Genomic DNA, 22,267 nt, shown 5'->3' on the forward strand with positions numbered 1-22,267 from the left:
TTCAGCAACAAGCTAAGTCTATGTGGTCCAGTCATACTGCACTCAAGGCCTCGGTTAACTGATTTCCTGTGTCACAAATTATCGCCAAAACAATCTGACTGAAAAATCCTGTATTTCTCAGTATTCTTGATCTGAAAGCACTTAGAAACAACAACAGGGCTTATGAGATGCCTCAGCAGTAAGCCAAACAACATCAGTCAGATCCCTGCAACCCACAAGTTGTCCTCTGACCTCTGTGCATGTGACCCTTCCCCCTATAGATATGTTTTTTTAATGAGTATATATACACAGGACACTGGAGGTTCATACTCCTCACTAGAAACAGGTTAGACAGTTCCATACCCTGCACTCTGCCGATGACCTTCACCATGGCATTATCATTCATTCATTCATTCATTCATTCATTACACTTGAAGTATTCATTGATCTAACCTCAGCCATGAGCCCTATTAGGGCTGCAAAGAGGCATCAAGAAAGGGTGTGGTCCTGTGGGCTTTTGAATATTAAATAGGGGTCTCACAACTTGCAAGATGGGAGGTGAGGTGGTCAAAGGCTGGACAGAGGCACCGTGGTCCACTACAGCGCCTTCTTGCCCTTCATTCTACGTGGACTGCTTTTTCTGTGGGCACTGTCTCATCCCAGGTGGATCTCAACTCCCTCTTGCTTCACTGTCATGGGTTTCCTGGGCGTGTCCCGCCCTTCGCTTCGCTTCCCTTCCCTTCCCACTTTATTATTAGAAATCATTGTTATCAATGTTTCCTCTCACTCTGGGTTACTCTCTCCCCTTCTAGATTAATCAGGCTCGTGGCTTATCTCCCCAGTGCACCCTGCCCTCCCATGATTCCCTGGAGTCCAGCGGAATCATGTCTCATCTACACCTAGAGCAGAGGCTGGCCAATCAGATGCCTTAGTGAAGCCCGGGCCCTTTACATGATCTGAGCGCTGGATGTTCTACACACCTGTTAGGGAGACGACCTCTGTGGTTGTTTCTCTGTGCACTCTGAGAGGAGCCATCTGTAATCTGTGTGTGTGTCTTCTCTACATCCTATGTTAGTGACTTAAAAAAAATAAGACTGAGATGAAATTTTATCAAAAGCATTTTGAAAATTTAACTCAGGGACTCTCTTCTCGGCCTTAAGAATCACCCCAGGAGCCGGGTGGTGGTGGCACACGCCTGTAATCCCAGCACTCTGGGAGGCAGAGGCAGGTAGATTTCTGAGTTTGAGGCCAGCCTGGTCTACAGAGTGAGTCTCAGGACAGCCAAGGCTATACAGAGAAACCCTGTCTTGAAAAACCAAAATCCAAAAAACAAAACAAAAACAAACAAACAAAAAAGATTCACCCCAGGATCCTGGCTCAATTAGCGCTCAGTGGAACACAGGCTCTGATCTGAAAACGTCTTCCAGATGATAAAAAATGGGCAGTCAGTGTGAAACCCAGGAGGCTAGGAAAGCATCCCTTAGTGTCTGCAGAGGACGGGCCCTGGATCACCACGGGTATGTGAATCTGGATGCTCAGGTGCCTGGTGTAAAATGGCCTACTATCTATCTAAGACTGACCTATACCTCGCACCACTAGATTACCACACATGCTGTCTAATGCAAGTGGTTGGATTTGTTGGGGATTAATAAAGAGAAAAGCTAGGTTTAGAAAAATGCAGTTTAGGGTGAAGCATTGAGACAGCATCTTACTATTGTAGCTCTGGCTATCCTGGGTCCACTATGCAGACCAGGCTAGTCTCAAACTCAAAAGAGATCAGCCTGCCTCTGCCTCCTTAGTGCTGAGATGAAGGCGTGGGCCACCACACCCAGCTACAGAGTGCAAATTTTTTCTGATCTTTTTTTTTTAACCTAGGGGTTGAATGTATAGAATTATGCATGCAGGCGTCTCTCTCTCTCTCTCTCTCTCTCTCTCTCTCTCTCTCTCTCTCTCTGTGTGTGTGTGTGTGTGTCTGCCTTCCTCTCTGTCTCTCTATCTCTCTGTCTCCCCGCCCCCTCTCTCTGTGCAACTTTTTCTTTTCACATGAAGCATGACCACTCATGGGAACGAGACACTCTAGTCTACATCCCCCCAGTGCTGGCTGAACCCCAAGAACTTGATCAGTGTCTGGCTCCGTGGTCTCCACGACACCGGTGACTTCATCTTGGGCTTCCTTCCACAGATACACCCTGGGATTCCTCCAGAACCCGTGGGCTGGGGTCAGAGCCAGGACTGCCCAAGCATAATAGCTAGTTTACGTTTGGTGGAGGAGCTATGTTTCTGCTCGCCTAGTACTCTCCATGTAAAACTATTATTCAGTCTGTTTTCATTAATTTGCTGACACGTTGGCCTTTCCTCTTTCCCAGCTGAGTCCTAGCTCTCCCTTTACAGTGGGCATCCACTATGCACTTAGGCAGCATTTCCTAAGGCTACCGTCCGTCCTGGAGTGGTACAGGCTTGGCAGGCAACCTGAACAAGATGCAGGAGTAGACCGTGTACCTTCGTTCTCAGCTCCCACAGACTCAGGCCATTTTCACATTAATGTTTTAATGAAAGCTTAAACATATCGGTAGACAAGGAAATGAGAATTTATTTTGCACAAAATGTGTGTCAATGATTCTTTAAAAGATTAAAGACAACATCTACACCATCACAAAAAGCTATCTTTCTAAAATCTTATATGGATGTAACTAACCCTCCCTATTTTTCCAGTAACTACTCATGGAAGTAATTAATAACACATATTATACATGGCTCCTGCTCTTGGTCCTGCACAGGCCGTGTGCTGTGTTAGGCCACAGAGGGACGCCCCTACCTCAGTAGATGTTCCCTTCTCTTGGAAGACTGTCTCTGGCATCATTTAGAAGGGACTCATTTGACATCATCTAATTCCTGTGTCCCTGGATGTTACTAATGTGGGGAACATCCTGATGCCCCCCCACAAGTTCAAATAACTAAGAAGGCAGTGCCTGCCCATCCCCAGCTTCCCCCACCTCACATTTCCAGAAGTGTGTTTTCAAATATTCCCATTACTCTACAGATTGACCTCTGCCCCCAGCCAAATTCTACCTTCACTTGGCAGCCGGTGCCCACAAAGGAGCAAAGTGTGCTGTGTCTCTGAGAAGCAACACTACCTATGACCAGAGCAGAGGATGGCTCAGGCGGTGGCAGGTGCTGTGGTGGGCACTGAGCAGATGCCCACAGCCACTCACCAGCCATAAGCTCTGCCCATCCCAGGGATGGCACGCAATGGAAAGCAACCGTGTCCTGGGCTTTCACAGTCCCCTGGGGATACTTGGGGCGTGTCCCTGGATACACCAGCAGCCTGGGGGATTAGGGCAGACTCTGGTTGGATTTCTACCTGTAACAGAGACTCCTTGTGGTCTTCTTGCTGCCTTATTTGCTCTTCTCCTGTGAACTGGCATTTCTTGGAATTCTCGGTGCTCTTGACCTGTTATAAACACCCACTTCCTGGAGTGTGCTGTTTACTTTGGGACATTTTTTTTTCCTGCTGATACTATTCTTTAGCATTCTCTATCACAGAGAATAGTGGGATTGACAGCTTTCTTACTGAATTAAACATGGAGGATGCAAGGTGGGTCAAGGTGTCTCTAAAATAAATGTCTCTTCCTATAAGGATGTCCCCATGACAAGTGTGAAAGGGGTAAATTTTAATAACCACCTACTGTGGGTCTCTGTGATTTTACAACCACCACATGGAGTAATACATTTGAAGGAAGAGTGAGGGAAAAGTTCTTCCATTGTAGGAAAAGCAGGTTGGAAAGACAAAGAGTTAGAAATAGATCAGAGAAGCTGCAGGGAATCCAGACAGAAGCAGATCAGCTGCCTGGGCACACATGGTAAAGGACTGAGGAAACGGGAAGCCATCCAAGAGAACCGTTCACCGGAGGAACTGGCAGGGCCATGTGAAGGAGCTGCAGAGAGAGCGTGTTCAAAGCCGGCTGCTCGCTGTGTCTGACGGTGATGGTGGGGAACACGGACAGATGCGGCCCAACCTGAGCCGCATGGCTTAACAGAACTACAGGAGAGTGACAGCTGACATCTCTGGGTTCTGGCGGCAAGGTCACACGGCCCAACTGTCTGAATATAGTGCCTACCACTGCAGCCACTTCAGACCCAGAGGGAGACACTGGGAGAGGCGTCTAGGAAAGGATCTTGGGCAATCCTTTGGGGGAAGAGGGTGGCAGAGCGCTCTGCTTCTCGAGTTTTCCTCACTGGTCCATCCCTGTGCACCCTGCATCTGCTGAGAACCAAGAACAGTCTTCTTGTTTTTCTCTGTGGGCCTTCATTGCCTGTTCCGGGAAAAGACCTCTGTGTACCCTCAGTTTCACTTCTCACCCTAGCGTGTGTATGTATGTACACCCGTGTGTGTGTGTGTGTGTGTGTGTGTGTGTGTGTGTGTGTGTGTACAGAGCTACAGAGCCAGCCTGGCTTCATGGGTGCTGCCATTTGGCCTTCCTACCTGTCTCACTGTTCTGGACCAGCGGTACTCCCAAGCAGGTCCTCCCTGTCAGCAGGTCCTCCCTGTCAGCAGGTCCTCCCTGTCAGCAGGGTCATTGCCGACTGAGGACCTTCCACCCATAGAGGCTATGGAGACTGCAGCAGGCTCCTCTGGAGATGGTTTTGACTTATGCCGGGGTCAGCTTCCTTGGTGACAAGGACTCCCCTGTGTGCATGCTGAGCTTTCCCACCGAAGCGGAGGAGAGGAAGATGGCCACACCTAGTGGGTAATCTGCCTCCCTCTGTCCCAACCAGAGTCTAATGAAGAGAATGGCTGGGGACAGAGCTGCAAGAGAAGAAGCAGTCTCAGAGGCAGGCAGACACACACACACACACACACACCTCAGCTGGTCCCTGGTGAAGCACTCCTTCTAGATTCAGTAGTTTCCTGAGGTTTTCCATTTCTCATGTGCAGCCACAATTACCACTCCACTGAGAAGGGGTCCATGGAGGTCAAATTTCAGATGGAACTGTGTGTGTGCTCATGGTCATGCATGTATGTATATGTATGAATGAGTGTGGATGTGTCTGTGCATGTGTATGTGTGAAAGTGGGTGTGAGAATGTGTGTGACTGTGTGTGTGTGTGTGTGTGTGTGTGTACGCGCGCGCGCATGTGTCGGGGGAGCAGGAAGAGGGAGAAGGAAAAGGAGAGAAAAGAGAAGAGAACAGAAACTTTCCCTGGGAGCAAACCTTGCAACCTGGCATCTGAGATTTGGAGCATTAGGCCAGCTCTCTCATGACCTGACCTTTTCTCCCTTCCCATCCTGCCTTTGTTCTAAGGTCATGACCTCTGGAAACAAGGATCACCTATATTGGAGTCTACTCACTATACTGAGACCTGAGTGGATGTGGAGCTCAGACTCAAGCGCACCTTTAAGAAGTAGTTCCTTCTGCGCTGCCAGGATCTCCCATCACTGGCCTCCACATGGTCCAGCTCCACCCCAGAGAACAGAGCAGGAATTCACAAGAGACTCTCCCTCACTGGCCACCATTCTCGGGAAATAATGGGGATTTCAGAGTCTACTTTTCCTCTGGGAACTTGGGGCACCATAGGAGTTTTAGGGGATTTTTTTTTCCAGAAAATCTAATTCTTGTGAGATCAAGTGACAAGTGCCAAATAAGTGTCCTTGGTGCCTCGTGACCTCCGGTCTGTAAAGAAGCAATGGAACTCAAGGAATTCATTAATCTCACCTGGTTTGTCCTCCAGAAACAAAGATGTTGTAACTAAACCAACAGAGGGTTGCTGAGATTCTCCTGTCTTTCTCTGTGCCAGCCATGCCAGCTGGAGCATGTGTGCCAAGAGAACATTGCCACTTTCTCCTTCCATCTCGTGGGTTGGGAGATATGACTTAGGTCCTCAGGCTTGGCAGAAAGCACCTTAGCCTGCTGAGCCATCTTGCTGGCCTTCCTCCTTGTTTTTTGAGACAGTGTCTCTCGCTGAGACCTGGGCTCACTAAACAGGCTGGTTGACCAGAAAGCCCTAGAGATCCACTCCCCACGTCTTACATGGATCTTGTGGGGGTCCTTTGGGGGCCTCGTGCTTACACAGCAAGCATTTTTAACATCTGACTGTCTATGCCACCATTTGTCTTGATTTTTGACATGGAAAGATGACCCTGTTATCTAGTCTCCTGCATTTGTGCCCCTCTTTGGATGCTGGAATCCGAATGCCATTGTAAGGATCAGAAATGCTGCATGTTCTCCACCCACCTGTACCCAAAAGCCCCGATTCGGTCCTGGGCTGAAGGCAATATGGATTCCCAGACAGAGCTACAAGAGGAGGCCGTAGGGTGTTGGGTCTTCATGGAGCAAGTAAGCCCTTTGGGCAGCACAGACTGCACCCACCTTTTCAGCTATCAGGAAGTCAGAGTGGAGAGCCTCTCGGGTACAGATGGCACCAAGCAGGAAGGCGAAGATGATGTAGAGAAACCACCTGCAAAACCAAGAGAGAGCGCCACCTGCAGCCCAGTCCTGATCCCACCGAGTCTCCGGTTTCTATGGGAACCTGAGTCCTGAAAGAAGGCTGGCCCTGGAGCCATGGAAGCAGCCCGGGAAGCTGCACTCTGTACTCTGTCTCCGCTAGTGTATTTCTTAGCCAAAAGAAACCAAGGTGGCAGTGGCTTTAATCTTATATTAAAGAAGGGTATTGAAGTGGGGACATGGGAAGCCCAGCTTCCAGGACTTGGCCAGGGGTGACCTGCTGTCCTGCAGTCCATCCATCTTCCTCCAGTGGAAGAACTACCCAGCATGCCTTGGACCTCTCCAGTCTCCAGACCACAGGTAACAGTGTACGTAAGTGTTTTTGTTAACCTGGTACAAGCTAGTGTCACCTGAGAAGAAGGAACCTCAACTGAGAGAATGGCCCTGTAAGATTGGCCTAGGACCTGTAGGTGAGTGTGGGCGGCATTTTATCGATTAAGGATTGATGGGGGAGGGTCCAGCCCACTGTGGGTGGTGCTATCCTTAAGGATGGTCCTGAGTTCTGTAAGGAAGCAAGCTGAGCCAGCCAGTGAGCAGCATCCCTTCATCCTGCCTCCAGTCTGACTTTCCGCTATGATAAATCATACACTGAGATAAACTGTTCCTCCCTCTCCTCCCCCCCGCCCCCACCCCACCCCAACCCCAGCAACAGAAAGCAAACTAAGACACAGGGGGGGGGGGGAATTAAAAGGTAGAGCAGTAGCTTGGCTCTGCCATCAAGCTGTCCTGTGTGGGTGGATAAGTCACATGATCCTGAGGTCTGCCCATTCCCGCCTGTGCAGTGACAGCGCCCAGCAAGGCTCCTCTGACTTCCGGCTCTGTCTAACGCAGGACGGGGAGCTCATGTGGAACCCCCTCTGTCCTCCTCCCTCACACTCGACTCTTCCTGTTCTCCTTGTGCTCCTCACAATGCTGTTGCCTCGGTTTATACACATGGCCCGGAGCCCTGGGCCTGGCTGGCAGTCAGCATTCACAGGTAGATATTTTAACATTTTCAAGGACTGTAGTTAAAGCAGCTCAGGCACTGTCAGCTCCTGTCGGGCCATGACCTTACTGCATTTCCACACCTATTCAATGAAGCCAGAGAGGTGCCCTCCTGCCCGCTGTACCAGGGAAATAATGGACGATTCTAGAAGGCAAAAAACAGACTCAAGGCCATGTCAATCAGATGACAGCAGTGTAATGGGAACTAAAACCCCAGAAACCAGCAACCGGGGGAGGGGAGCCTCATCTGTGAGCTTCTGCCACTTGCTTAGCAAGTAACATATCCCATCATCCATGAGGTGCACATATGACAGGCAGGACTCCCACACTCATGCACACACACACTTGTTCTCTCTCTCTCTCTCCCTCTCCCTCTCCCTCTCCCTCTCTCTTTCTCTCTCTCTCTCTCTCTCTCTTCCTCTCCTCCTCCTTCTATAGAAGCTCAGCAGGCTGACAAATGGACTACAGATTCTAGTCTATGATATGATTACAACATGTTTCATCTCCATGTTCCCACCATGACCCTGGGAACTCAGTGGTTAAGATATATATATATATATATATATATATATATATATATATATATATATATATATATATATATATATATATGTATATATATATATATATCCCCAAGTTCAACAGAAGGTGGAGAGGAGGCAGGGTGGCTGGGGGGGTGGGGTAAGGAAGGATTATTTTGCATTCATGGCCCCCCTCCTCCCTCAGCATTCTCAGGCAGGACTGTGAAAGGGCAGCGTCTGAACCCACCAGACGTGAATTTTCCAGCCCACCGAGTGTAAAAAGAAGGACTGGAATACAAAATAGGTTGGTCACAGCCAGGGCGCTCGCAGAACAAAAGGGGCAGTCCCCTCTTCTGCCTGGGTTTTCTCTCCCATTCTCCAGCTCTGACCAATTGCTAAGAGGGGAACTTACGAGATGCCAACAGCTGCTAGGGTGCCCAAGGGAATGCTGTCAGCAGGCTCCCGCAGGTCTCCTCCCATGTTAAAGCCAGCCATGACTCCTGAAAGACACCCAGATGAGAGGTGAAGAGAGGCAGGGCACTCCTGACTCAAACAGTGGCCCTTCCTCTCCTCCAGACCCTTTCCTAGAAGCTGCCGTTTGCGGCTGGCCTTGCAAGCTGGCCGCCTCTCCATCTCCCTAGGCAACTAGGGAGGCATCTACAGGGTAGTCAAAAGGACCTTTGTGGATTGTGCGCTGAGGAGGAACTCCCTCCCAGCTACAAAAGCATCTTATCACTCCGATGAAAGTATTAAGGATGAGGGAGGTGTGCTCAAAGCCACACAAAGGTCCTGGTGCCCCGTGCTGAGCTCCGCCTGCCTGCTTAGCTGCGACTGTGCCTGAGTGGCTCAGCAGGAGTCAAACGGCCTGCAGCATCTGCTGCTGCCAACTATGTCACCGAGGGCTCAAGTGCATCTGGGGTTAGGTGGCATCCAGCGGCCAGGACCAGGTGCCATGCTCAGAGCACCACATGACAAGAATCTGAACGCTCTGCCAGATCTTCTTTACCCTGTTACCTCAAGTCCCAAGGACACCAGTGGAAGCACTTGATAGGGAAAGGCAGGCGGAGTTCTGTGAGCCTGAGGCCAGCCTAGGCTGCATGACAAGTTCCAGGATCGCCAGAGAGGCGCAGGGAGAGAAAGCCTGTCTCACGAAACTACCCATCCCCCACCCCCAAAAAAGATAATAAAAATCAATTCATCCATGTTGGTGAGGGACCAATGGCAGAGCTGGGAGGAGGGAGATGTTTTCTCTCTAGACACACTCAACAGAACAGAGTGTTCTGAAGTAAGGCCCAGCCCATGAGTGTGCTCAATCAACTCGGTGTGGAGAGCTCTGTGAAACTCCATGAAACTCCAATACAGCAGGGGGACATAGTCTCATGTGGGGCATCACAGTGGTTTGAATAAAAATGGCCCCCATAGGCTCCCATAGGCCCCCATAGGCCCGTAGGGAGGGGCACTATAAGAGGGTGTGGCCTTGTTGAAAGAATAGTGTCACTGTGGGGATTGGCTTTGAGCTCAGAAGCTCCTCGGCTCACAGTTCTCTTCCCGCTGCCCGCAGAGCAAGGGTAGAACTCTCACCTCCTCCAGTACCGTGCCCGCCTGCCCGCCTGCCTGCCTGCCTGCCTGCCTGCCTGCGCCTGCCTGTGTGCACGCTGCCATGCTTCCCGCCATGATGATAAAGAACCTCGGAACTGTAAGGCAGCCCCAATTAAATGTTGTCCTTTATATGAGTTGCCTTGGTCATGCTGTCTGCTCACAGCAGTAACTAAGACAGAAGAGTCCCTGAAGGAGATTTTAGTGGACTCAGAGATGACCTGGGTCTGATACCACCATTGCGGACTTACATTCAGCCTACAGGGCTGGATAAGAGCTTCATGCGAATTTCATTTTTGTTTAACCCACACAACAACCATATCAGAATAGTGGAATGACTTTCTCATTTTATAGAAAAGTTCTTTAAAAAGTTGATTGAAACAGCCTAAAGTCTCACATTTAATAAACTGCAAAGGCAGGCTTTACCCAGAGTCAAGGGGAAGTTTGGGGCCAGAAAGTTACAGGGTTCCATTTCAAAAGAACCCTGAATGTCCAGCCAAGACTTGGGTACATGGACTGCATACAGTTTTGTCCCAGTGATTCTGCCAAGGGTACCATGCTGCGCAGTCTAAACAGCCAACTTGGCACAACCTAACATCACCTGGGAAGAGAGAGCCTCAACTGAATCAATCAAATTGGCCTGTGGACACGTCTGTGAGGAATTATCTTGATTGACAACTGATGTGGGAGGGCCCAGCCCACTGTGGGGGGCACGGTCCCTATATCAGCAGGTCTGGCTTATGATACAAAGCTAACAAGATAGCAGATAAGCAGCGTTCCTCCATGGTCTCTGACTTAGTTTCTCCCTCCAGGTTCCTGCCTTGAGTTACTAGGAAGTATGAGTCAAATGTACTGGATAGTTTCATGTCAAGTAAGAAAATGCCTCCATAAGTTCAAGTTGTAGGCAAACTCCCAGGGCATTTTCCTGATTAGTGATTGATGGGGGCGGGGCGGGCCCAGCCCTCTGTGGGTGGCGACACCCCTGGGCTGATAGTCCTGGGTTCTATAAGAAAGCAGGCTGAGCAAGCTGTGGGGAGCAAAGCCAGGAAGCAGTGCTCCTTCATGACCTCTGCATCAGCTCCTGCCTCAGGTTCCTGCCCTGTGTGAGTTCCTGTCCTGACTTCCTGTGATGATGAACAGTGCTGTGGAAGTGTGAGCTGAATGAACCCTTCCCTCCTCAGCTTGCCGTTTGGTCATGGTGTTTCATCACAACAATGGAAACCCTGACTAAGACATCAAGTGGACCTTTTTCTACTCTTATTTTTCTTTTGGTCAGAATGTTTTACCACAGCCACAGAAAAGCAATCTGGAACAGATATGAATGAAGATGTAACCAATGTTTATAAGGACTTGTTTGGAGCAGTGAAAATTACAAACTATCTCATGTCTGAAACTAGTGGATGGTGGTGTATGTCAGTAAGAGGATGGTGGTGTATGTCAGTAAGAGGATGGTGGTGTATGTCAGTAAGAGGATGTCAGTGTATGTCAGTAAGAGGATGGTGGTGTATGTCAGTAAGAGGATGGCAGTGTATGTCAGTAAGAGGATGGCGGTGTATGTCAGTAAGAGGATGGCAGTGTATGTCAGTAAGAGGATGGTGGTATATGTCAGTAAGAGGATGGCAGTGTATGTCAGTAAGAGGATGGTGGTATATGTCAGTAAGAGGATGGTGGGTATGTCAGTAAGAGGATGGTGGTGTATGTCAGTAAGAGGATGGTGGTGTATGTCAGTAAGAGGATGGTGGGTATGTCAGTAAGAGGATGGTGGTATATGTCAGTAAGAGGATGGCGATATATGTCAGTAAGAGGATGGTGGTGTATGTCAGTAAGAGGATGGCGGTGTATGTCAGTAAGAGGATGGTGGTGTGCCTGTCAGCACCAGGCCTCAAGGCAGTGTGGGATGTGCCATGACACAGAAAGATAGCTGAAGCTGCTGTTTAAAGAGGCTTAGTAGAAGCAGAACATATGGCACAATCCCACTGTTAGCTGAGGGGGAGGGGAGAAGGACGGGAGGGAGAGGGACATGGAAAGAGGGTGGGGCAGTGCCTCAGTCCTTGAAGTACCTGCCATACATTCAAAGATCAGGGCCTGAGTTTGAGCACACACACACACACACACACACACACACCATGCCTATACAAACAGGGTACTCTCAGCCCTGGGGAGGTCAAGGCAGGCCGAGCCCTGGGGCTTGCGGTCAGCTCGTTTAGCTGAATTGGCAAGCTTCAGGTTCAATGAAACCCTTCGTCAGAAAACAGGATGGAGAACGACAGGAAGACACACAACGCTGACCTCTAGCCTTCACCCCTTCACATACATGACCCTACACACACACTAACACGTGTGACTACATGCTCAAGAGGAGCTAGGGATGGTGACGAATGTTCTATTATTTCTGCAGGAGGGAAGAACAAATTTTGTCTCTTCTGCTTGTTGATGCCGTTGTTCATATTTCCCCAGCATTTCACAGTGACCGCTTTTTTATCTTTTATTTGCTTGTTTCAGACAGAGCTGGCCTTGAACTCCTTGCAGCAAAGGATGCCCTCCAACTACTGATCTCCTGAATGTACCCTCCAAGTGGGGTGATTACAGGCTTGTACCATTGCACCCGCTGTATGCTGAACTGATGTTCCAACCCAGGCCCATGATACAAGGACAATGTATCAAATGAGCTATATCTAAATTCAAACCACTTTCCCAACATGAGGGAAATAAGATTCAAAAATGGCCTGGCAGGCATGTTTTCTTTCTGTTCCTTCCTTCTTTTCTTAAAGGAACGATTAAAAGGGTGGTGGCGGAGTTAATACACACGCCTATATGCAGAGAAACTGCATCTACTCCAAGACCAAAACGTCTCCTACTCAGGACACGGAGATTATGGCAAACAACAGGAATGGAAAGGGTGGCTTTGGGAGGCTCCTGCAGAGGCTCCTAGGTGCACGGCCTGGGGCAGCCAGGTCGCCGGGATGGATGGCACACCCCAGAGGAAGCCCTGTCCAGGAATCAAGTGGGCACACAAATGTGTCCACTTGCCCTCTCGTCCAGCAGGAAAACAGCACTGGGGACCTAGGGCACAAGAACCCACACAGCGACCAAAACTCACCAGATGGGTGTCGAGAACCACAACCAATAAAGAACAACAACAACAACAACTCCACAAATAAGTGTGGAACAACCCTGATGGAAGAAACAAACATAGATCACGGCTGAGAGAATTTTGGGGGGAAAAGAATCACTAAATTGTAGCTCCTGATACATCCAAGAGGAATGAATATTCTTCCAGCAGAATAAAATGCTGAGAAAAATAATTCCAACAAGAAAGAATAATTGGAATAAAAATGTGACCATTAAAGTCAAAAATGCCATGGAACTGGGCTGGCGAGATGGTGCTGTGGGTAAAGGGGCTTGCCACTAAGTGTGACTCCCGAGACCCACGCAGCAGAACACACAACAAACAGGCAGACACACAGATAAATGGAATGATAAGTTTAAATGCTATAGATCTGAAAAGTAAAATTGTGTTCCTAATCACATAAGATAAAAGTATAAAAGGGTAAGAACGTGTGGGAAATCAGAGAGAAAACATGAAATTATAGTAGCCAGAGAACAGAGAGATAACAGAAACAGAAAATAGAAGATAAAAGAAAGTTCCAGAGAACAGACATTTCCTCAAACTGAGGAAGACAGTTGTCTTTGTTCCCATTATGTTCGTCACAAAGAATGGGGGCGGGGGACCCACACCTAAATACGTTGCTGTGCTATTTCAGGAGAAACCCAAGGGCTGCCAAGGATTAAACACTGGACACTAACCGCAGAGCACCGTCAGGTCTCCTCAGCCACACCGAATGCTAAAGACACTAATTTTGAGATCTGTAGGGATGATTGTTTTTAAACAAGAATTTCATCCGGATTATCAGCTGAATGAACGGAAAGTCAGGCTGACAAGAGCTCGGAGACTTCAACGTCCCATATCGTTTCAGAGAAAGCCTTTAAAGTATGCACTGCCACAAAACGAAGACCATGTCGGCCGCAAAGGAAAAGGGCAGTGGCGGTAAGGCAGGCTTGAAAGGAAGGCAGGCGTGGCAAGTCGATAACAGAGAGGGGAGCAGAGACGGAGGCGGAAGGTCAGAGGAACACACGAAGCAATATGGACGATGATGGACACACAGTGACGTTAAAGAATGTGAAGGCTGCTTGGCCAGCCGCAGGACAGAGAAAAGCTACTGGAAATGCAGGGGGAAGTGAATAAAAGAGCTAAGAGGGGACATGAGCTTAACCAATGGGAGTTGAGAAGGACCGTGTTCGAAGCACAGGCGGTGCAGAATTCCAGCCAGTAACTCATTCTTCAGCAAGCAACCCATGTAGATCGCAGGCAGCTACCTGTTCCTTGGTTTGTTTGTTTGTTTTTTTAACTTTTGAAACTGAAGACAGAGAGAACACTAGAACTGCAGAGCAGAACGTGAGTATTCTATACTTTGGTGACACAAAATTCAGGCTACAGCTACATGACATTAAAGAGGGAGGCAGGATGGCCCAGTGGGTAAGAACCAGTCGTTTATATACATACACATGGGCATATACATGTGTGTGTGTGTGTGTGTGTGTGTGTGTGTGTGTGTGTGTATGCATGCACACATTGACAGTTTATTATTGCCTCCTGTCCCTGAGGCTGAGGTAGAGAGCTGAAGCCCTACTGCTTGCTGCCAGAACAATCTCATGTCAAGGGCTGTGTTTCCCAAACTCCAGCTCCATCCCTAACGCCTCCCCTTTCATGGTCCTCCTGAATCCAGACCCTCCAGCAAGGTCCTCAGCCATCACCAGGTTGACTGTTGGCTGTGCCTCACCGACTACCATGTTCCTTCCTTCCTCTGCAGGGACTCCTCTCTGCCCCCCACGGCTGGCGGAAGCGCACACCTGAAATCCCACGAGAATCCCAACGGCAGCGACTGATCTATGCTCACTCTCACTTCATTCCAGACAGTAGCAAATAGCAACTGTCCACGGCACTTGGGGGAAGCCCTGGGTTCCTGTTCAATGGGAGAGAAAGGACTGACACTCACCAACCAGACAAGGATGAGATGGATCCAGATGATGATGTCCCAGAAGGGACGGAAGCATGGGTGGTGCTGCTGGGCCCAGGGGAAACGTGCACACACATCACCGAATGACTCTTAGGCTACTGTCCTTTGGCTCCATTGAGCTATAGGTGTCTTGCTCGCTAACTAGATCTAGGGAACTTGTTGTGATTGTGATGGAATGGGGGAAGGGTTGGGCACCCTTGTCAAGCATTTAGTCAAAAGCATTCACGTTGTTTCTGCTTCCAGGACAGTTGAAGACCTTACTGTGAATGCTGGGGCTAGACCAAGGCTGGGTGCACCCATACCCAGAGCATTACAATCCAGGTGTCTTACAAATACCACTGTTTTTCAAAGCTCCAGAGCTAGTACACTCCTGCAATGCCAGCCCTCGGGAGGCTGATGTGGCATGAGTTCAAGGCTATCCTGGGCTATGTAGCAAGACCCTGTGTTAAAAGAGGGAAAACCTTATTTAGTCAAAAACAGGACTGCCAGGTTGACCAGTATCTATAATATGCATATACTGACTCTGAGAAGGGAAATACATACATACTAATTCCTAAAACTTACTTGACATTAAACACATTTTTTAAAAGCACCTTGGTCATTATTAGAGACCATGGAAAACGTTTTAGGGAAAGCTAGGCATTCATTTGTCATTGTCACTGCCTTTAGACTTTTTATGGCAGGTTTCCTAAAAATGTATTAAATGACTCTTTACAATCGAAAATTCTTACAGCTGGAAGGCACCTCAGAGAGCATCTATTCAACTTTTGTTTTCTGAAGAATAAGGAAACTGAGACCCAGGCCGCTGACAAGAGTGACTTGGCTCATGTCTTCCAGCTAACTAGCCCTGATCTTCAAGGACCTAAGAGTTGGGTCTACCCCACATCACACAGCCAACCTCTCTCTAATACTCATGATTTCCTTAGATTGTCCTCTCCAAAACAGAAGGATCACATGATGAAGTTCAGCTCTCCATCCAAGTCCCAATGACCTTCTGGGATATCTTGGTCGACATCGACTTGACTATGACAGACAAGTATGATGGCGCTAGCCACCAGCTTTGCCTATCGAGGCTTAGGCTGTGGCGTTCAGAGCATCTGGACTCAGCTTTACCGCTATCCATTAATCTACAGTAGTGGCACCAGATGAAGAGGGCTGGTCTCACGACAATCACAGATGACCAGGAAAGGAATTCATTCCTTACACATCTCAACAACAATCCCATGTGTAAAATAAAAACAAGTCAGCCACTGGCTGAACCAGACCCAGATTAGCTCCCTTCTCTCCGCACCCTGAGTTCAGCACAGCACGAGCACACCAAAGACGTCATGGCTGCTGCTTAACACAGACTTCCAGCCAAACTCTCTTCCTCTGTTCATTGTTGAAGATCACTGCAGTAGTTGGGGAGCAAGCCTGGACTTTTGCTCTGTGCTTTCCTGGTCCCTGTGCATTCACTAAAGGCGTGTTTATTCACCAAGGAACACCCAGGCCTCCTCCTGGGGACTTCAACTGCACCTTATAGACTCCAACTTTCTGTGTCTTGAGCCACACTGCCAATTTTCTTCCTTTCTCTGGTTTCCTAACATTTAAACGTCTATTAAAAGAAGAACGTATACACCCTAAAGTGCCGAAATCTTACTCAGTTTTCTTGCCCACACATCAAATAGCATCTTATAGGGCCGTGGCAAAGGCAGAGAAAGATTTACAAGGTGCCTAGTGCAGTACTCAGCACCTAGCAGGAGCTACTATACCAACATCCACCCACAAAAATGGACTGAGGCAGGAGGATCAAGAGTCTGAAGCCAGTTCATTCCAGACCAGCTTTGGCTATGTGAAGTTTCCAGAGACTTGGGCTGTCTCTCCCTCTCTTCTTCCTCGTTTCCAAACCATACTCCTGCCGCACACTGGCTTACAGCCTGGTCAGCTAAGTTGCTCTTGTAGAATCTTTATCCCTTTTCTTCTTAGAGACAGAACTCACCAGTCCTCCATCCCCTCACAGCTGTAAGGATGCTTCAGGGAAAGACACCATCAGACAGGGCCTTAGGGGCTTCTGCACAGGGATAGCCCCAGACGCCATGCACCCTCTCCTCCAGAGAAACATAGGGTTCACTGCTTACCATCTGGGTGAACAACAGTAGAACCCAAGTAAAGATTTAGCCTAAACTTTAAAGCAGATGCAGAGATGTACGATTTTTTAATATGAAATGAGAGCAGGGGTCTTAGCAGGAGTCACTGTAATGAGGGACCTTGGAGCCAAGGCCTCATTGAATTCCTCCCAAGATTCGTGTGCTGGAAACTGGAGTGGAAAGTTAGCTGAGCACAGTGGTGACCTGAGCATTGTCATCCCAGCATTTGGAGGACAGAGGAGGGAAGATCAGCTGCATAGCAAGTTCCAGGGGAGGGACTCAGGCCAGCTTAAGCACAGTGACCATGGTGACCATGGTGACCATGTGGCCATGTGACCATGTGACCATGGCTCTGGTAGGCTGTGGCCTTCTCCCCAACTCCCTCTGCCTTGCTAAAAACCTTTAGATTACATTCCTAAAGCTAGTCACCAAGGTCCATTCTCTTATTTGGCCACTTCCTCCTCCACCAAGGTCCAGCTATCAAAGTATTGAAATCCAGCAATCAAAAGCCCCTTTGGCTCACCTAATTAACAAACCCAATTAAAATAAAACATGTCATCTAACATGGTTAAACTGCCACTTGCCTATGAACCATGTCTGTCTCCCCTCTATCCAGAGACAGTCTTGTCTCCACTGGAATAAATACCCCTTCTCCTTCCCCCTCTCCCTTGTCCTCTATCTCCTGTCTCTGTCTCTGTCTCTGTCTCTCTCTCTTGGTTTTTCAAGTCAGGGTTTTTCTATGTAGCCCTGGCTGTCCTGGAACTCACTCTGTAGACCAGGCTGGCCTCGAACTCAGAAATCCCCCTGCCTCTGCCTCCCAAGTGCTAGGATTAAAGGTGTGCACCACCACCACCTGGCTTTGTCTTTGTCTCTTATTCCCTGCCCTCTGTCCCTCTAGGGCAAATACATCCTTTTACTGAGAACTTGGTCTTGGGGTTCCTGAGCTGATACCAAGCTCTTATACCAGGCTAACCTGGGCTATCTGGGAGAGGGAGGTTATGTTAAGGGCATCTGGAGATGGAACTTCTAAGTGGTAATTAGGATAAGATGAAGTCATAAGAATGGGACCACATGGTGACTTTAGTGACTTTATAAGAAAAGAGGGCTAGGTGTGTGTGGCCCAGTGGTAGAGTAAGGCTTACCTAACGTGACAGAAGCCTGGGCTACACTCATCTGTATCATAAAACAACAGCAACTAGAGCAAAGCCAACTGCCCAGACCAGGGGTCTGTGCCTGTGATTCCAACACCCGGAAGGAGAGGAAGGACTATAGCAAGAAGGGAGGGGTGGAGAAAACTTGAGCTAGCATGGCTTGCTATGTTTCACCATGTGACGCCCTCTGGCCTGTTCTAACACGTCACAAAGCCTTTACCAGATGCTGAGCAGATGTTGGACCCTGTGTCCTTGAACTTTCCAGTCTCCAGGATCCAGAGTCAAACTCCTACTCATTCTCCAGCATTTTGTGATAGAGATAGAAAACAGACTAAGCTAACAGACCTGTTTCTCATAGAACCAGGGAGGGTTTAAATGAGAGGTCTAATCAAGAGCTCGGCGCGGTGTGTCACATGATAGGCTAGGGCAATAACAGAATAGTTTTGATAAAATTACAAATTCTATAACATCTTTAACCAAGTGTGTAGAATCCCAGAGCTTCCTCTCTTCTCCTTTTCTTGCCCATGCGTCTGTCAGAATGAAGAGGGATCTGCGCCATCTTTCCTTAGTCCCCTCTCGGCCAACAGGTGCTCGTTCTCACTCCTGACAGACAAAATGTGAGGGGGACAGGAAAATGGCTTGGGGCTAGATGGTTAGTAGGGTCAGCACTGATAGCTCGTGTCAGGGAGAGGAGTCAGTGAGACACGGGGGACAATCCAGACTTAGGTCCTGCAGACAGACAGCTTTCCAGGATGCATAAGGGTAACAGGAAGTCATGCCCAAGCGTCAAGGGCATCACCATAACAGACCTTGACCAAGAAGATGGCTAGCGTCATTCTGGTAAAAGCTGTTGGTTTCCCACCAAGTTCTTTACACTGGGTGTGGTCAACCACAGCTCTGAGCACTGACTGTGGCCAAAGAGCCTCTTGTCCCTTCCAGTAAGAGTTTGGGATTTGAGGACAAGGGTTATGTGACTTCATACAACTGGTATTTTTCTCAGCAAGCTCCTTGAACTGTGGTCCTGGAGGGCTGGCTGCCTCGGTAAGGGTGTGTTTGGGAAAACCCTGGAGGGAGGGATGTTTTGCTGGTATAGCTTTGAGGAGCTAAGCAAATGAAGTCTAGGCCAACCCCTATTCTCACCCCTGCAGCCCCTGCCACAGGGTGTGGTAGAGGCCGGCTTGGTGAGGACCGGAGGCCAGTCTGGGGGGGAGGGGGTGGGGGGGGACACACCTAACCTTCAGCTGCTCCTCAGAAGTCTCCACCCCCCTTAGATAAAGTATCTAGGTAATGTAGGCTCTGGAGGTGGGGTCACAGCAACAATGTTTAGTCTTCGAAGCCTCAAAGGAGGAGGATGGTGCAGGAGGGAGCCCTAGCCATGACTCACACACAGTTAATCCCTGGCAAACCTATCTATCACCATGGAAACTGCCAATCACGCATGCTTTTCATGACTTAACCGAACATCTGCCAGGGGGAAACACGCGGTTTGAATCATTTACCCGGATGCCGTGTTTACCTACTCCATGTTTACTTTGGAGTAAACAGAGCCCGGGGAGGAGCCACTCCAGAGCAGTGGGAGGGGCCTGCTCTGCCTCCTAATTGTCTGTGTGGTGTCCATCAGGTCCTTCCCAACCTTTTCTGTGCCCCTCTTTCCCAAGTTGGGGGAAAACAAAACAAAACAAAAAACAAAACCCCCAAGACCCAAACAAACAGACAAACAAAAACCCTCACATCAAAGGGTCTCAAGCTGCTGTGAGGAGCAGGAGGCTTTCCTGGCCTCTAAGATGGAGGAAACCGATGTAGCTGACACTGTTATCAGTATTGTAATCTTAACAAATGGACTGTCTCAAAATGGCACTTTCACGAGGCACAAAAATTAAATCTGTGTGATTGTGTGAGCATATGTCCTGTGTGGGGGTGTGGGCAAGTGTGTACCATGGCACACAGTGGGAGGGCAGAGGACAGCCTTGGAATGTTGGTCCTCACCTTTCTGCCTGGTTTGAGACAAGGTCTCTGCATAAAACAGGCTAGCTGGCTTAACTTTCAGGAGATCCTTCGGTCTCCACTCCCATCTCCTCGTGGGCTCGCTGGGACTGCAGATGCTCACACTCCTGTGTCTGGCTTTTATGTGCGTTTCAGTGAACAGAACCTAAGAAGTCAAGCGTGCTTGACGAGCACTCTCGGCAAAATAAGCACTCTCCGCAGTGAGCCATCTTCTCAGCCACAGAAAAATACATCTCAACCAATATTCTTTAGGTAGCTGTCTCAAGAGAAATGCAGAGACCTCCCTGGAGCAGAATATGTGGCATGGTTATCAAGAAGGAAGAGTGGAAAAGACTAAGTCAGAGGGACTGGTGGTGTAGCTCAGTGGTAGAGTACTTGTCTAGCATGTAGCAGGCCACGGGTTCCAGTCCTACCAACCGCACACATGCATGCACACACACAAAGAACAGAACAAGGGGGGGAAAGGGAGGGGAGAAGGGGGAGAAGGGAGGGGAGAAGGGGGGAAAAGGGAGGGGAGGGGAGAAGGGAGGGGAGAAGGGAGGAGAGGGAAGAAGGGAGGGAAGAAGGGAGGGGAGGGAAGAAGGGAGGGGAGAAGGGAGGGCAGAAGAGAGGGGAGAAGGGAGGGAAGAAGGGAGAGGAGGGAACGGGAACGGGAGGGGAGGGGAGGGGAGGGGGGAGGGAAAGGAAGGGAAGTTGAGTGGTTGTCCTGGAGACTGATCTCAGTGCTAACTGAGCTCAGCTCTCTTGTCCTGCCAGGTGGCATTCCCAAGCTGCAGGGGAGAGGGGCTCCCTCCCCACCCACTCAGGCCAGGCCAACCTCCTGCAAGAGCATGAGGCATGCTTTCTGCCCAGGCACAAACTGGCCTCTCTGGTCCCGGGTCTTCACCTGGAGGAAACACCCTGCCAGGCCAGGGAGACTCAGCTGGAGCCGAGTACTGAGACCGTGCACTCACTGGTGCTGGGGAGGGGTGGGGAAGGAGGGGCTGGTAAGCAGGTTCAGATAGTAATCCTTCTTCTTTGCATTTCTCTTCTTTCCTCATTCTTTGAGCTGACTTAGATGGTTCACAGACTTGGAGAAGTAGACAAGATGGGACCAGAATGGGATCTACATAATTTGTTGGGCCCAATCAAATAAAATTACAGGAAAATCCCTTATTCAAAAATTAATGATGAATTTTATCCAAAGCAAAGCGCTGGTCATACCCTAAAGCACATGGGCCTGCGCATCTCCCCATTCCAAAACCAGACAAGACAGTTGTCATCCAGCCTACACACACACACACACACACACACACACACACACACGAGAGAGAGAGAGAGAGAGAGAGAGAGAGAGAGAGAGAGAGAGAGAGAGAGAGAGAGAGAGAGACAGACACGGGGGGGGGGGGGGGGAGGTAGCAGGCAGACTGAGAAGAGAAGCAGGCACGTGGGAGCTGCAGGAGGGAAGGCTCTGGTGCTGGGTGACAGGCAGTCAGAAGGAAGAGGAAGCGGTGGCCGCTGAGAGGTCAAATAAAGCAGGAAGTCAGAACGAACACTCACTGCTTAGTAGTGAGGTCAGTAGGATGTCGCCTGCCAGTGACCTTGGAGTGAGCTGCAGGGCACCCACACAGCCAGCAGCATGATCCAGAATGTGCTGCCCATCTGAAGCGTCCTCCTGTCCCTCAGCAGCCTTTCTCTCAGCCCTTCAGCCCCATCTCCAGGCATCTGCCTGCAAGCTAAAGCATCTTTCTTCCCAAATGTTATATAAATGGAGTTTCTGTGATATTACTTTTTTTTCTGACTTTTTGTATCTTTTATTTGTCTGCCTTGCTCAGCATAATTATTTCGAGGCCCATATACATTTGCTGTATCTATCAATAATGTCTTCCTTTTACGCTGTTCTTTCTGTGTGGATGAACTACAGTTTATCTACTGACCTGATGATACTTGTCAAACTATTTCCATTTGGGCACTATACACATTAAGCGGCTTTAGATGTTTTAAGTATTTGTTTTTATTTTTAATGTGTGTGTGTGTGTGTGTGTGTGCGCGTGTTGTGTTGAGTGTAGTGCCTATGGAGGTCAGAAGAGGGAGTCTGGTCCCCGGGAGCTGGGGTTATAGGCAGTTGTGAGGCATTCTGGGAGCTGGAGCCAGACACCTAACTCTCACCTTCCGCAAGAGCCTTGACCTCAGAGCCATCTCTCCAGCCCAAATGCAGCTGCTTTGAACTTTCACATGTAAGCCTTCATACAAGAACATGCTTCCAGATAAGTAGGGGCGGGATAGCTGGGTATTTGGAATTTTTAAGGAACTGTTCAAAGTTTTCTAAAGTAGTGCGACCATTTCA

The 22,267-nt window shown here is 49.1% G+C and overlaps 1 protein-coding gene across 1 annotated transcript in view; it reads right to left on the bottom strand.

The window, feature by feature from the left end:
• Slc12a8 (solute carrier family 12 member 8) overlaps positions 1-22,267 on the bottom strand; it is a 130,924-nt gene that overhangs the window by 55,493 nt on the left and 53,164 nt on the right. Inside the window, 2 exon segments of the mRNA XM_052158005.1 lie at positions 6,347-6,434; positions 8,399-8,486. Coding sequence (XP_052013965.1) covers positions 6,347-6,434; positions 8,399-8,486 — 176 coding nt within the window.

Source organism: Apodemus sylvaticus, chromosome 15 (genome assembly GCF_947179515.1).
Source record: "Apodemus sylvaticus chromosome 15, mApoSyl1.1, whole genome shotgun sequence".
In the NCBI taxonomy this organism is placed as follows: Eukaryota; Metazoa; Chordata; class Mammalia; order Rodentia; family Muridae; genus Apodemus; species Apodemus sylvaticus.